The 14,378-nt window shown below is 45.9% G+C and overlaps 1 protein-coding gene across 1 annotated transcript in view; it reads left to right on the plus strand.

Moving 5' to 3' along the window:
• Positions 1-14,378, plus strand: part of SYNPO2L (synaptopodin 2 like) — a 36,273-nt gene that overhangs the window by 7,235 nt on the left and 14,660 nt on the right. Inside the window, exons 2-3 of the mRNA XM_082286213.1 lie at positions 5,936-6,087; positions 8,839-9,500. Of these exons, the coding sequence (XP_082142339.1) occupies positions 5,936-6,087; positions 8,839-9,500 (814 nt within the window). The remainder of the gene's footprint in view (positions 1-5,935; positions 6,088-8,838; positions 9,501-14,378) is intronic.

Genomic DNA, 14,378 nt, shown 5'->3' on the forward strand with positions numbered 1-14,378 from the left:
ATCCTTGCTTCATATAAAAAATGCTTGATATCCTGCTGCTTACTCTGTTGAGGGTAAAATGCTTATCAAGTACTTTTAGTATCTATTACAGTACATGTGGCATTATTCTTTCTCATTGATATTACATTTCAATCACTTTTCAGCTCATCTACCATGAAGTAACAAATAACTAAGGAGATAAAGCCTCTTTTTATCCACCTAGGGCCACCTCTGCCTAGAAACTTGCTCTCAGCAATGAGACCTGTGCTAAATTTTTTGCTTAGGAAAAAAAAGTGGATTGTTTGAGGTTGTTTTTCTCTTCCCTCTCTTGTATTATCACAACAAAAAACTCATTTTAAGGCACTTCGTTTAAGTAACAGAAAACCAACAGAGAGAGAAAACCAACAATCCCTGATTGTTTGTGTTTGTTTTATATCAGCTGGTACAAGTCAGAATTAAATCTAGTGCATCTAAGAAGTCGTTCTCTCTTTCCTGCACCAGCACACTCTAGGCAGTAACATATTTAACAGTAGTCTGACATGTACTTAACCAATTGAGGGGCACCAGCATTCTCTTCCACTACCAGCTCTCATCGCTAAACCCCTTGCCCAGAAGCCACCCAAGTGAGTCCTGCCACTTAAGATACGCCTTTTCACCACTCTCCCTTGCTGTGTCCATCCCACAAAGTATGTGTTCTCTTCCCTCTTTCTTTTTATAAAGACTCCCTAATTAAGCTTCACCATGGATGCCTGTGAAGTAGGTCTGCAGAGGCACTGGATCTACTTTACCAAGAGGCAAGTCATCCAGTGTCACCTCTTAAGAAGGAATACGATTTTTCGTCAGGAAGTTACCAGAACTAATTTCCTGTGTAGCTGTAATGCTTAGTGTAATTATAACAGATTAAAGTAAATATTCTCCTGTAAAATAGCTTCCAGGAAAAACATGGCATTGCCATGAGGATGTGATGTTATTTGCAACTTAACAGATAAGGCATAGGAAAAGTATCTCACTGAATCTCTGTGTTCAGGTGGGCAACTGAGATAAAGAAAGACTGCTGAAAAATGTCCTGGTTTCCAGGCTCCTGCCTTTTATGGCTCCCAGTCTGAGTGTTTTCTCCACGGTCACACAAAAAATCATCCAGGTCTTCTGAATGCCACTCTAGCCATCTACCCACTCTAGCCATTTCCTCACTCTAGCCACAGGGGTATCCTTCCTTGCACAAAAAGATTAGGCCCTGGCCTTGGAAGAAAACTAAACTGTTCCAATAACCAAAATGATATCAACACACATCTTCAGAAAGAAGGAAGAGATGGAGGGTGTTTGTTTCTGCTTTTGCATCTAGCAACTGCTATGTTTGTGGTTCAGCTGAGCAGGAAGTTCTAGGAGGAGCAGACCCACATGCTGGTTGGCTCTTGCTTGAGTCATTCCATTTTGGTAATGCTTTATACCACAACAAGTCAGGTCTTACCTCTCCATGAGAACCCTGTGACAGGATTACATTTCACATAAGGCTGGGAATGAAATTTAAACACTGCCAGGTTGTATGGAGTGTTGGATCCCATGGCATTGTAGCTTCTGGGGGAAGGGGACAGCTGTGTGTTGAGAGATGCAATCAGAGAGTGGAAGGGCCTTGGATGGGAAGATGAATTGTATTCACTAGACAACTCTGACTTGGACTGGGGTTGCTAGGTTTCTGCTGGAAAGACTTTAGGAAATTAGGGGAAGACTGATAATGTAATTTGTCTTCCTACCTTATAGTCTGAGCTTTTCCAATGAGAGGAAGCAGGAGGTGGCTTGGGGAGGCCAGGGGAGAGATGGATGGCATGAACCTACACTGCAAACCATTTCTATTTACCCACAGCCTATTTCCTTTGGAAGAAGCGGTGCTGGCCAGCAGGGAGAGTGGTTGCAAAGTTTTAAGACAGGTTCTCTGGGCTGTACTGAGGCAAGATGTGAAGCCACTGAGTTACTATCAGGATTCCTCTATTCTTAGCATCCCAGCATGTGTTCAGCCCCCACATACCACTATCTAAATATAGTCCCTACTGAAGGACAGATGCTGCCAAGTTGCATCTGACCCCCTCCTCTCTTGCATTCTGTTCCTGAAAGCCAGGCTGAATTCCCCAAGACACGTCCAATAGTCAGCATGTCCTTTTGTCTGCCTAGGGCTGTACAAGGAAACTTGTACTGTACTGTTAAAGCCTGATCTCAGCCCTGGCCTTCCTGGCCTCTCTTAGCACTGACCTTCCTTTCAACAATTCTTATTCCTTTCCTCCTCAATTGTTGCCTTACTCTTTTCCATTTGTTTGCTCCCAGCTGCCTCTGTCCTTTCCCTTCTGTCTGATTGAACACAATCGATGGGAGGAAGCAGGCAAAGTAATGAAAGAAAACGTGTCTGTGTGTGCATGTACCTAGGTGCTGCAAATACCCAAACCCCTTTGACAAGAGTTCTTTTGTCACTACAGAACTCCTGCAGAGAGGGCAGAGAGATGGATAGTTTTCTGAGTAAGTGTATTCCAGTTCTGCACACTGATTTGTTTTTCCAGTAGCATAAATCTGTAAAACTCTGAAACTGGGATTTCCTAAACGCATCTGAAATCTAAACAGGACATGAGTCCTCTCCCATGAGTCAAGGTATGCCGTGGCAGGGTGTGTCCACTGAGGCATGGAGTGGAAAGTGTAACAGTCAGTTAGGAGAGGCTCACAGAATTTGTGGGTGTCCCCACAGGAAAGGAGAGGTCAGTCCTCGCCAGTATGTGCTAGAAGGTCTGATAGTGCAATCCCCCAGGGCCAGGTCTGGGGCCAGCCCATACCACTTGTCAGAATCTGTCAGTGCTGCTTCTCCTTTGCACAAGAAAGCTCTCCAGATACGTGTTACAGAAAACAGAGAGGTTTTCTCTTTGAAAAGCCACTTTTCCCAACTTTTCCTACCTCTTCATAACAGCTGTTGGGTGACACCTTCCAAGCTTTCTGCAGCTTAAGCAGAAGCTCCCTGTTAGTGACACTTCATGTGGCTCACTGGGTGCCCAGGAGAGGGCATCTTTTGGACATGGGGAGCAAGTGGCTGAGCCTGAGGGCAGCTTGACCTTCAGGATGGGCAGAGAAGCCTGGCTTTTGGACTGGGCAGCCACCCTGGCCTGGGGCCTCAAAGGCTCAGTGCTGCCCTCGCTGTACACAAGACATGCAGGCTACACGTTGTCATTAAAGTCTCTACAGCACAGAGCTGGCAGTCACATCAAAACTGCCAGGCTTGTATTGGTCTCTGTCCAGAGGCTCTGCAGCCTCCAGCACACTGCACTCTGCTGTCATGGCTGTGGATTAAGTCCTGTACTGTCCTTCTTTCTCTGCACAATCCTCTTCTGCGTTTAACCCCTTTGCTTTCCTCCCTGGCAAATGCAGTGGGGTAGGGGTTTGGCATAAAAATGAAGCTGTGGATAGGTCATTTCCCTCTGATCCCAGGAAGCAAATTCATAAACTTCCAGGGAGGGTTTATAAATCTGTGGAAGACTGAGCCAGACACATGTTATTTTCAGACTCTATAGGTCTCTTCCTGTGCTAGAAGAGACCTGGTCCTGTTTTTCCAGAAAGGAATGGAGACGTGGAAAAGTGCCTGCTGGATTGTAGAGTACCTAGGTACCAATAGTTACTTTAGTGCATGTGCTTCCTGTCAGTTCAGTAAAATCTGAGCACAGACCAAGCCAGACCCAGCATCCTCACTAACCATGAGAAAAATGCATTGCCTGCTCATGATTATCAGCCCACATGGACTGCTTGTGTCCCACCAGCCTTCTCTGATATAAAGGTACCTGAAACAGCATCAGGCAGTGTTGGGAGCAGAGCCTGATCCTTCCTGCATGGGAATCCCAAACAGTTGCCTGCAAAGACTGGCAGTACTGAAGGACCAGAGAATTGCAGGGAGCTTACTGTTGCTGTTCTGGCTGGTCACCAGCCCACATCCAGTTGGTTTCAGTGAGCAGGGAGGAATACCATGGGATGTGAGGAATGCTCAGTGCACCTGCTGACAGCCTTTAACCCCCAGTCCCCTCGCTTCACAACTGGGAGAGATACTCAGCAAGTATGTTCCCATCAAGTGCTAAGCACCAAGTACTTGGCTATGGAGCAGCGTTGGCCTTTTGGGGAATACTAGGAAACCTTCCTTTTAACCTCTTTTCATTAGCTGTTGTGTCAGTAGGCAGCACTGGAAGATGTGTCTGCTATACCTTCTCAGTTAACAGCTGCATCTGAAGGAAGTATCAGGAAGCAGCATTTATACTGTAATAGCAGAAAAGTCGTTCCTCAGCAGTAGTTCATTACAGACCTACACATGCTCATTCCAGGCTTATATTAACAAGGAGGGAGATAAAGGACTAAAATGACAGAGGCTGATGGATGTGGCAGCTGGGATGAGCCAGTCCCTATTTTAAGCATGCAGGCAAGATTTGGGGTCAAGTTGGAAAGGCTACAGTGTGATAAAGTGCCACTGAATACAAAAACAACTTGAAGCATAGCCCTCTTCTTTCCATCTTCTTCCCCAACACCTCTCAGTCCTGCTGACAGGCTGACCTGGGAGGAGTGTTGCTCTTGTCTGCTCAAAACAGGCCAGGAGGGTCGAGCCCAGGGCACTCACACACCCCATGAGTGCAGAGGGCCTGGGCCCTAAGACTGGCCAGACATACCATGAGACTTCCTTAGCTCCTCCAGCTCTCTCCTCTCCTGCTCCCTGCTGCTCCTGCAAGAACAATGTCAGGGCAGCAATCCTCCCACATTAATTTCTCTTTCTTGAAGCTGCCATGGGAGTGTGGGCAAAGTAGCTTTATGATGTTATAGATGAGTCTGGTGGCTCGAGCAGCAAGGCTGTGAGATGTGGGTGAAGGTGCCCTGTTGGGTATTACTTCTCTGCAGGGATCTGACACAGTTTGTTCACTGCACCCTCTGTTCAACAGCTCTGCACTGATTTGTCTTTCACTTAACTGCAAGAGCTGAAGAAATATTCTAGAAGACTCTACAAATATAGTGTAATACTACCTTAGTCCTGAGTTGCTCTGACCCAGTGATTTTACTTGGCTGTTCTTTTATGTGCAAAATGAGTACATTATGGGTGCCAAGCTGTCCTACAAGACTGTTTCCATTGTTTGCCTGTATGGGAGAGGTCTGTGATTTTTGGCTGAGTGGGCATTTGGTTTGCTTGCTTGCTTGCTCTAGCAGAAGGGCTACTGTGAGTTGGTAAGAAGTTTAACTGATGGATGATGGAAGGAAAGGGAGAGGCAACGCTTGGTGGAAGATGGGCATGAGAGGCCAGATCTAGGAGCTAGCCTGGAACTAGTGACTCCAACTCCCTTCTCAGATATAGCAATGCATATCTTGCACAACTCCTGTTAAGGCTAAAGATTTATTCCAAGTTTACACTTGTGTAACAGGACACCATATGGCCTGATGCAGATGTCCAGAAATACACTGACCAAAGCCATTGGAGCAGAAATGTCTCCCCTGTGTCAGCTTCCCTGAGGATGGTACTTGCAGAGGCTCTGCATGAGTCAGGGATCATACCAAGGAAGTACAGTAGGAGCATGCAGAAGGACACACGGTCATGTGCAGGCATAGTCTGTTCCCTCTCTGAAACACAGACTCCCTAACCAACTTAGGAGACAGGGAACAAGAGGAAAAGAGCACGTAGATATTCTTGAGTCTTTCATCTGCACTAAAGGACTGGGTTGGTGATCAGGTCAGGCCTATGCTCAGCAGAGTGATTCTTGGAATTAACAGGAATACAGAGACCAAAAGGCACAGCCAGGGCTCATCCAAGAGGATTAGTGCTCCACTCTGGCAGCACAGTAGCCTTAGGCCTTATTTTATTCTGTGAGGAATGGAGCAATAAAAGGGCCAGCAAGAGACAAGCAACTGAACTAAATAGCTGCTCTTCTTCCCTTCATCCCCATCCTCTCTCCTGCTTTTTCAGATTCGAAAGAGAAGCAAAGCATGCCGTGGAGGCCTGTGGGAAAATGATGTTCTAGTATCTATCAATGGGAAGTCATGTGCTGGCCTGTCCCATGCTAATGCCATGCAGATCATCGATTCGTCCAACGGCATGCTCAACATCCGCGTGAAAAGGTAACCTGCTCCCAAGTGCCAGTGCTGTGACAGTGCAGACAGTAGGGTGGTTTCATCCAGCACAGCAGCTATCCACATCCAGCAGAAAGAAGGCACGCAGGAAGCCTTTGGTTTCGCCATACTGCAAGGTGTACTAGGAGGACTTACCCATGCCCTAACATGGCTAACATGTGGCATCTCAATGTTTTGCCCTGTCTCTGTGCTGTTCTCCAGAATGCCTGGCCCTGGGGCTGAACTGAGCCCAGACATCCCTGGCCCTGAAGGGAAATGTTTGCAGTGTGAAGGCTATGCTGCAAAGAATGAGCTATTTAGTAACCAAGCAAGTAGATGCCAAAGAGGCAGTTCATCTCAGCAAGCAACAAGACACTCAGGTTCATTCTGGGTAAATAACTGTTCTCTAGAAATTGATTTGACTACGCATTGAATAGTTAAGGCAAGACAAGATTACCGAAGTATTTATTACGGTGGGCTGTTGTAGTCCAACAGTCTGTAAACTGAGTGCCACAAAGATTAGAGTGTGTGGCTGAGCCCCCTTTTTATGGGAAGAAATATCTGTGCCAGCCTCTCATTCAGGAGAATACTGGAGATCAGGCTCAAATTTAAGGACAAAAAATAGTCCCAGTAACGTTCCTCATCGTCCCTGTGCTAAGTTAACCCAGTGCGTCAGTGCATGCTGGATGCGGCCCAAGCTATAAATGAATAATCCTATAAAGATGAAGGCAGCAAAGCTGTATGAGGTCCTAGCTAGTCCACACTACTGCCTAAACAGAAGTCACCCTCAGAAAATCAGGCCCTGGTGAAGGGGGCTGGAAGATGTGATTTTTCTACAGTCCTGAAAAAATAGAGAGAGCACTGTGAGCAGTGGGGAGGGACAGCCACGCTGGTTGCTGTCATCTGTAAAGCAGGAACAGAGGTGGGCAGTGCTCAGAGAAGGAAAGCCTGAGCATGTAGGATCTTCCTCTTGGCTTCGGAGAAAGTGCCGGTGCCTTCTGATGTGCTTGCTCTATACCGTAGCTGTGATTAAGTGGGATGAGTAAGTTTTATACGAGCTGTCCAGAATAGCTCCTGGTCCCTTGCCAAAGCCTTATCTCACACCATTGGAGCCTATCTGCAGCCAACAGGTGCCTGGGCAAATTCTAATGGGTCAAATTCAGCACACTTTGAATTAACAAAGTGACAAAGGCAGGCTTCTCACAGCCCTCTGGATGGAGCCAACACTGGATGGTTTGGAAATAATGTAATCAGTTGGCTTCCCTGGAGTAGTGGAGAAATCATCAAATATTGCTTTCTTGATCACATGTCTATTCCCACTTCATATTTATGTTCCCAGAGAAAACACCAATCTTTCCTGTTCCGAAAGGAGAGGTAGCTGGATGACTCTGGAGTACGTGTATTTCAGAAAAAGAGGAAGGGACAGACACTGACCTGACTGTAGAGAACAAGAGAAACTGGCTTACAAGCAGTAATGCTTTTCAGTTACCTGGTCAAGTGTTTAAAGAAGAGGAGGGACTGTTCTGTTTTGCTTGTGGAACATTGAGGGTGCTACCCAGTGAGATTTCATAATGGCAGATAGTATTAAAAAAATAAACCACCAGAGAAATTCTCCCACCCTAAGCTTCCACAAAGGTTTGCATTTGACATAGATTTTTCACAGTTTAGAATTGGGATACAAGTAATGAGTTCCACAGCTTTACAGAGGCAATGCTGTCTGCCTGGCTTCATGGTATGCATATTCAGAAGGCAAATACTTAGGACTCCTTTATAGCTCTTATAAGCCTTGGTGACCCTGACAAGAGAAGGAACAAGTTCCCTGCTCCATCTGTGTGGGCTGGAGTCAAACTGCCATTGAAATCCAGACTCACTCTTGAGGAGAGGGAAGACAGAGTAGGCTCTTTTCCTGTTAGCACAGCCAATTCTGCTTCCCTCTGGAAGCCAGCAGTAGGGTTGACTGCACCAGTCTGCCTGCACCTACTCCAGTCATCCTTCCAGATGTCTTAGAGGCTTGAAGTTGGTATGTCTAAGCCAAAGGCAAATGCCACCATGGATTGGGCTCGCCAGCATGACTGCATATGGTAATCAAAACCCAGGCACTGGTAGCTAGCTTGTGAAGCAGTCCCACAGGGAGCAGGCTAAATATTAGAGTGGTCTCCTACCACTGGATACCAGAGTCCTATCCCCAAAAAACACTTGGGCCTTTATATCCTAAGTATTTTCTATTTACTCCCATGCAGAGGTCAGGGCAAACAAATAACACTGACTTCTTTGGTGCCCAGTCTGAACTAAAGCAGTTTGGGAGTGCCAGGATCTGCAGGGCTGACACAGTCTCAGCTGCAGGAGCAGCTGGAGTGCAGTGTGATAGCTGAGCACCAGCCATTCTCTGCTGACAAGCTGCAGGCTGAGGAGTAGTCACACTGTCCTGGGGAATGCTTGCTATGCAGGAATTCATCTCTCCAGGAGAAATGCCTGGGGAACTGATTAAGCTTGGTAGATTTTTTATGGTTTTAGAGCATTCTGACTTTTGAGTGCTTAACACCCAGTTTCCATAGAGTCATGAAGCAGAAAATCAGAATGAGAGCATGTAGCTGATGTCAGAGATGAGTCTGTCCCTGGCACCTACACTTCAGGTGTCTGTACCACCTGAAAAACACCTGTAACACCATCTCAATCCATAGCCTTCTCTCATGTCAGGGTTTCTTTCCAGCTTAGCCACACAAACCAGACCTCGCTCACCACTTTTCCTTTTCCCCACAGGATAGTTGGTGGGGACCAGACTGGTCCAAGGCTCCAGCGTTCCCCTTCTCCAGGGCAGCATGTGCTCTCTCCACCATCCCTGCTCAGCCCCCCGGCACAGTTACTCAGCTCTGAACCAGCAGGAGCCCCAGCCACTGCACGGCCCTCACAGCCACGGAGGTCACAGAGGCACCTGGAGAGCCTCACGTCCCCACCAGACAGTGAGGCCTACTATGGTGAGACAGACAGTGATGCTGACAACATGGCACAGGAGAAGCACCGCCGGGCTCGCAAGAAGAGCCCACGCTCGCCACCTGACAGCACCACCAGCAGGGCAGATGCACCTCAGGACGAGGTGTCCCTGTCCGAACAGAGTGGCTACGAGAGCATGCCGGAGGCTGCTGCGCAGGGGGGAGCAGAGCTGGCCAGCTCCAGCGGGGTGGCCAAGAGGGAGATTGTCTGCCTGCCTGGCAGTCGCACAGACACTCCATTCTCAGACAGCGAGGGACAGTTGCGGCCACCGTCAACAGAGGGACGGGAGCCTTCTCCAGAGGCGATGCTCCTGCCCCATGCCACCAAGGCTATTCAAGCAGAACGCCATCTCATCCCCATGGTGGGGCCAGTGGAACATCCGGTTGATGAAGACCTAACCACCACGTATGCAGAGAAAGCCAAGCAGGCCAGTAAGTCCTCTAAACTGCCATTCACCCATGCCTTTTTCTTGTGCTGGATCTCCTTCCAAAAGCCTGATTTCTGCAAATATAAGGTGGGTTAGCTCCTCTAGCTTGCAAAGGAGCAGAGTCACATCAGACCTGCAGAGACCAGGGCTTCCTACTGCAGCTTTGGCACTGGGGTCTACCTCACCCAAGACATCCTAAGAAACAGATAAGAGAAAGTGTCTGGGGTCAGGAGTCTGGGAGTCACTCATAGAGGCTGCAGCCATACAACCAGCTGTGCTGTAGCACCTCTATGTCCTGGAAAAAGGATGGAGGTCATTGTTTTCTTCAACACTTTGGGCTAAGAAGACTCAGATGACATGATGGTGTCAGGAAAGAACTTGGAGGTTAAATTTCCCTGGCTTTACAGAAGTCTTATGGCAGCTCAGTTTGCTCCTTAGCTACCTCTGTGTCAAGCACAGAAGTCTCATTTCAAGAGGCTCCCAAGGAGTGCTCTGTTCAGTGCAGCTCTCCATGGGCACAGAGGCATGCAGTATTACGTAATTAAGGACTGATGAAAGATAATTTGCAGACAGCAATACCCGCAAAAGAGTCTTGTCAGTAACAGATTTATTTCTCTCACCCTGTCCAGCTCAGGGAGGGACTCCTCTGCATCAATTTTCCCTGCAGGTACTCAGTCCAACAAGGGTGCCCATGTCTGGCAGAAGCTGGTGAGTTCAGGTAGAATTTATAACTTTTTAGGTGTTGGCAGTGGAGGGTTGCCAGCAAGGACAGGCAGGAGTTGGTAAATCAGCTCTTGAAACAGTTCCTTGTAGTGCCATCCCTGACAGTCAAGACCTTGCCATGTGGAATAAAGTACTGAAAAATGTATTGTAGATGGACCTGAAGTGACCTTAATTGTGAATATCTTTCCTGGTTTCTGCTACACATGGAGTATTTCAAGCCCAGATATGAGGGTAGAACAAGGTATTATCTGATTTCAGAGTTGTGATCTATCTCATAATATTAAAAACAAGGTAATCATAAACTTATTTTCATATACGTACCTCAGTGTGTAGTATGACAGACTACTTTACATTACTCTGAGCCTAGAAATAAAGCAGGTTTTTAAAAAATGGCTTAGGGACAGAATGGAAAATGGAGAGACACAGAAAAGTTACTAGACTGAATCAGAAAGAAAACGTGGATTCTAATTTCTGATCTTCTGCTTCAAATGCAAAAACATTTTACCCAGGCCAGATAATACTGCAAGGCAATTATTAAACCTCTCTTTTCCTTGGGCTAAATATTCTTTTATCTGTTCTGCCTAAGGACTCCTTTAGAAGTAACTTTCAAACCTAGGTTCTTCCTTCAGATAGGGCACTGTCCTACTTCTCTTTCCAGTCTTAAGAGGAGAGGCTCAGTTGGGTCCCTTAGGTCTTGCTCTGCTGGGCACTGGACCTGACCTGATGCCTTGTTCTCCTTCTTCCTAGTCTTTAGCACTCATTTTCCTTAGGACAGGAAAGAAATCAGTAATTTCAGCCTCCCTGAAGATGAAGCTATTTTTTCCCCCTTTGAATAATGTGCAAGCATGAGCTGAATGTTGAGAAAGGCATGTTCAGCTGCTCCCTGCCACCTGATAGTTCTAGCAGTGGAAGAGCAATTGCTTTACATCAAGACTTATTTCCATGGACGGCATCACTACAGAGGGATCCCAGGAAAGCTACGTATTTAATTCAGAGCATTTCTGATGGCAAGATAATATCCCATGGCAGGAGATGATGCAACAATATTGCCAGCTGGAGTTAGGGTTCCCAGAAGCACTGCAGAATGAGTTAGTATTTTATTCTCCTATTACTCCTTCACTGCTCACCCTCTTTTTGGTTTATGTTTGGCCATGGGTGTCCTTCTGTAGGAGTTACTCTGCCAGGGATGGTAACTCACATCATCTTTTCTTGGGTTAGGGATCTTGTCAGTAAATGAGAAGGCAAAATTCTGCATCCTGATCATGCTGCAGCACAGCAACCATTAAAACAAAAGTCCGGTTCAGCAGCCAGTGACTGTGAAGGAAGGAAACAAGTAAGGAGGAGGGAGGGAAGGTGTTCATTACATGGTCAACAGAGCTAAAGAACACCCCTACCTAGAATAAACACAGGAATAAACACAGGTGGATGGGAGACTGCTGAGCTCCACTGGCTCCATGGGAGGCTGCTTGCAGAGAAGCTGTGGACTGGAATGGGAGGACACCCAAGTGCAGGGGAACTTGCCCTACAAGTAAAAAACTTTAGTCTGTATCACTACCCAGTGGCTTCTATGCACCCTGGTGTTTTGCTCAGTGGGGTAAGAGAACAGCCAGTAAACAGGGACTCTGCTGTATTTTAAATGAACTATCGAACAGTGATGTTTGTGAACAGCCAATATTTTGCCTAATCTGTAGAAACAAAAGTATGAATTTGTTTTCTTCCCACTAAAACTGTAACTTGCTCTTTTTAGAGAGATGATTAATCCCTGGGGAAACTGGGGATCTTTAGGCCCTCAGTTTGTCATCACTATAAAGGGCCAAGCTAAATCCCTTTCTGAGATCATTTAAGTGCCACTTGCACAGAGCAGAAGAAGAGGAAGAGATAGAAAGACAAAAAATACAAATTAAAATATATGTCAGTTTCAGGAGTTTAGCAGAAAGTGGGAGCTTGTGGCAGGGAGAATCAGACTGTAGTTGTCACAAGTAATTGCAAGTGAGTTTTTTTGGTTCTCCATAGGTCCTGCAGTGTCCTTCTCTTCTCACCCCACTATCAGAGGCTTGGGATCCATCTGTAGCCAGGGTTGCTTCTTCTCAGCCACCTGTGCTCTCTGAGGTTCACTGTATTTTCACCCCCATCCTAAACCATCTCATAGGACAAAAGGCTCAGCATTTCTCACAACTGGAAATACAAATTGTTAGCAGAGGATAGACATACCAGGATAGCAGTCTATTCCTAACTTGCTATCACACTGTGTCAGTGCAAGAAGTGCTTCAAAATATCTTAATTTAAACTTATCTGCTGGACTATTTTTAGTTCGTAGGATTCAAGAGCCTCTCCATGTATGGTAGAGGAAGGGAGGGAAAACTGGGTGGGGAAATTTCCTCCTCTGCTTTATATGGGCCTGGCTGCCTGTGCAGAGTCATCAAAGTCACTACATTCCATATCAGAAAAGGAAATCCTTCTTGTTTAAAGCGGATGTACAGCAGCATCATTTGAAAAGATAGGATGCTTATAAATAAGTGGCCTATTCATTGGCAGGTCATAGAGATTACCTTCTCTAAGAGTGACTGCAGTCACATTTCTCTGCAGAGAGGGTGAGTGCAGCAAGCCATCTCTCAGCCTGTTACAACTGGTATAGGCCACAGGAGCTGTGAAGAAGATGAAGTATCTGAATGGTAGTTTGAACTTATTGCACCACATTTTCTATTTGGCTTTCGGCCTTGACAGTTGTAACTCTAATGATCACAGTTATGTGACTGTTAGCCTAACTTACTGGTTTTGTCATTCACTGCAGTCTAGGAGACCAAAAAGTTTAGGATAGTAGCCTTCTACTACTACATCCTATGTGCCTTAAAGTAAAATAGAAAACAATTCTGCTTAGACCAGGAGATTAAAATTAATTGCCTGAACTATTGATCTTACAGGAAGTCTGTATGAAGCAATGCTGAATCACCCTTGGCCCTTGCTACTCAGTGAGCAGCCAGCCATTAGGAAAACAAGGACAACAGCTTCCATGATTGAATCACAGATGGAGAGACTGATTTCATTTCAGCATGCATGAAACTGGAAATTGGCATCCGCTTGGGAAATCAGTTTCCATACACTGCAGTAGCAGTCCAGTTACGTGTTTGTTTAAGAAACCCCCTTAATAACTCACATTCAGCTTTGAATTCTGTGCCGCTTGAAAGGCATTTATTAAAGACTACCATGAGATAAACACCAGGTATCTAGAGCCCTCTTTCTCCATCTTTAGGCTTGAGTTTGACATTTGATCTTACTCCTTTGGTTTATGTCCTCTATGGAAAGCAGAGGTGATATTTTCAGGCTGATATATTAATTAGGCAGAAGACAGCGATTATAAACTACTGTTGTCTGTATTAGCTAGTGTGGATGAATTTTTCCCTCTTTCTCAAGTCATCTCAACAATTGTAACAAGTAATTGGCCATCTTCCTCAGGTATTCTTACTGGAGACCTCCAGTATTGTTCCCTCAGGCATCACCCTTGTCCAGCATTTCAATGAGGACGTTTTGGGTTGCAGCACTGGAAGTAAGGCTGATAGAGCTCTGCTCTGCTCCACCTTTGTACCTCACTGCAATCCTGCTGCCCCAGAGCCTGACAGAGACACAACTTTAGCTGAATGTGTGCTAGCTCAAGATAAATCTAGCTGCAGATAATATTCTCTGGGAGGGGAAAGATCTTTAGTATTTGAAGATGGATGGAGCAAAACTATGGGATCCCTAAAATGAAAAGCTATATACTCTCATTTGTCCTAGTATTTCTACTATATGAGAGATCATTTGAAGCATCTTTTTTTAAACTATCAGTTACTCAGACATTACTTCTATGTTATTATTGTCAGCACAGGGACTCTGACTCTGGGTCACAGTTCCTCAGACATGATCAGAGGTCATTTATCCTCCTGCTGCTGCTGAAGCAGTGTCAGAGTTCACTTCCAAGCTCCATGGTCCTTGCAGAGCCCCAGTTAGTGATTTTTTAAAACATGTTGTCACATATATTAATATAGCCTGTCCTTGCACATGCACTTCTACTCTGACTTAGGATGTGTAAAGCTGATGGGGAACAATGGGTTTAAACCAAAATTTTGCCAACAGTTCAGATCACAAAGGTGATTACAGCAATAATCACACTGAAACAACTACA

Source organism: Coloeus monedula (assembly GCF_965178545.1).
Source record: "Coloeus monedula genome assembly, chromosome: 8".
NCBI classification, from domain to species: Eukaryota; Metazoa; Chordata; class Aves; order Passeriformes; family Corvidae; genus Coloeus; species Coloeus monedula.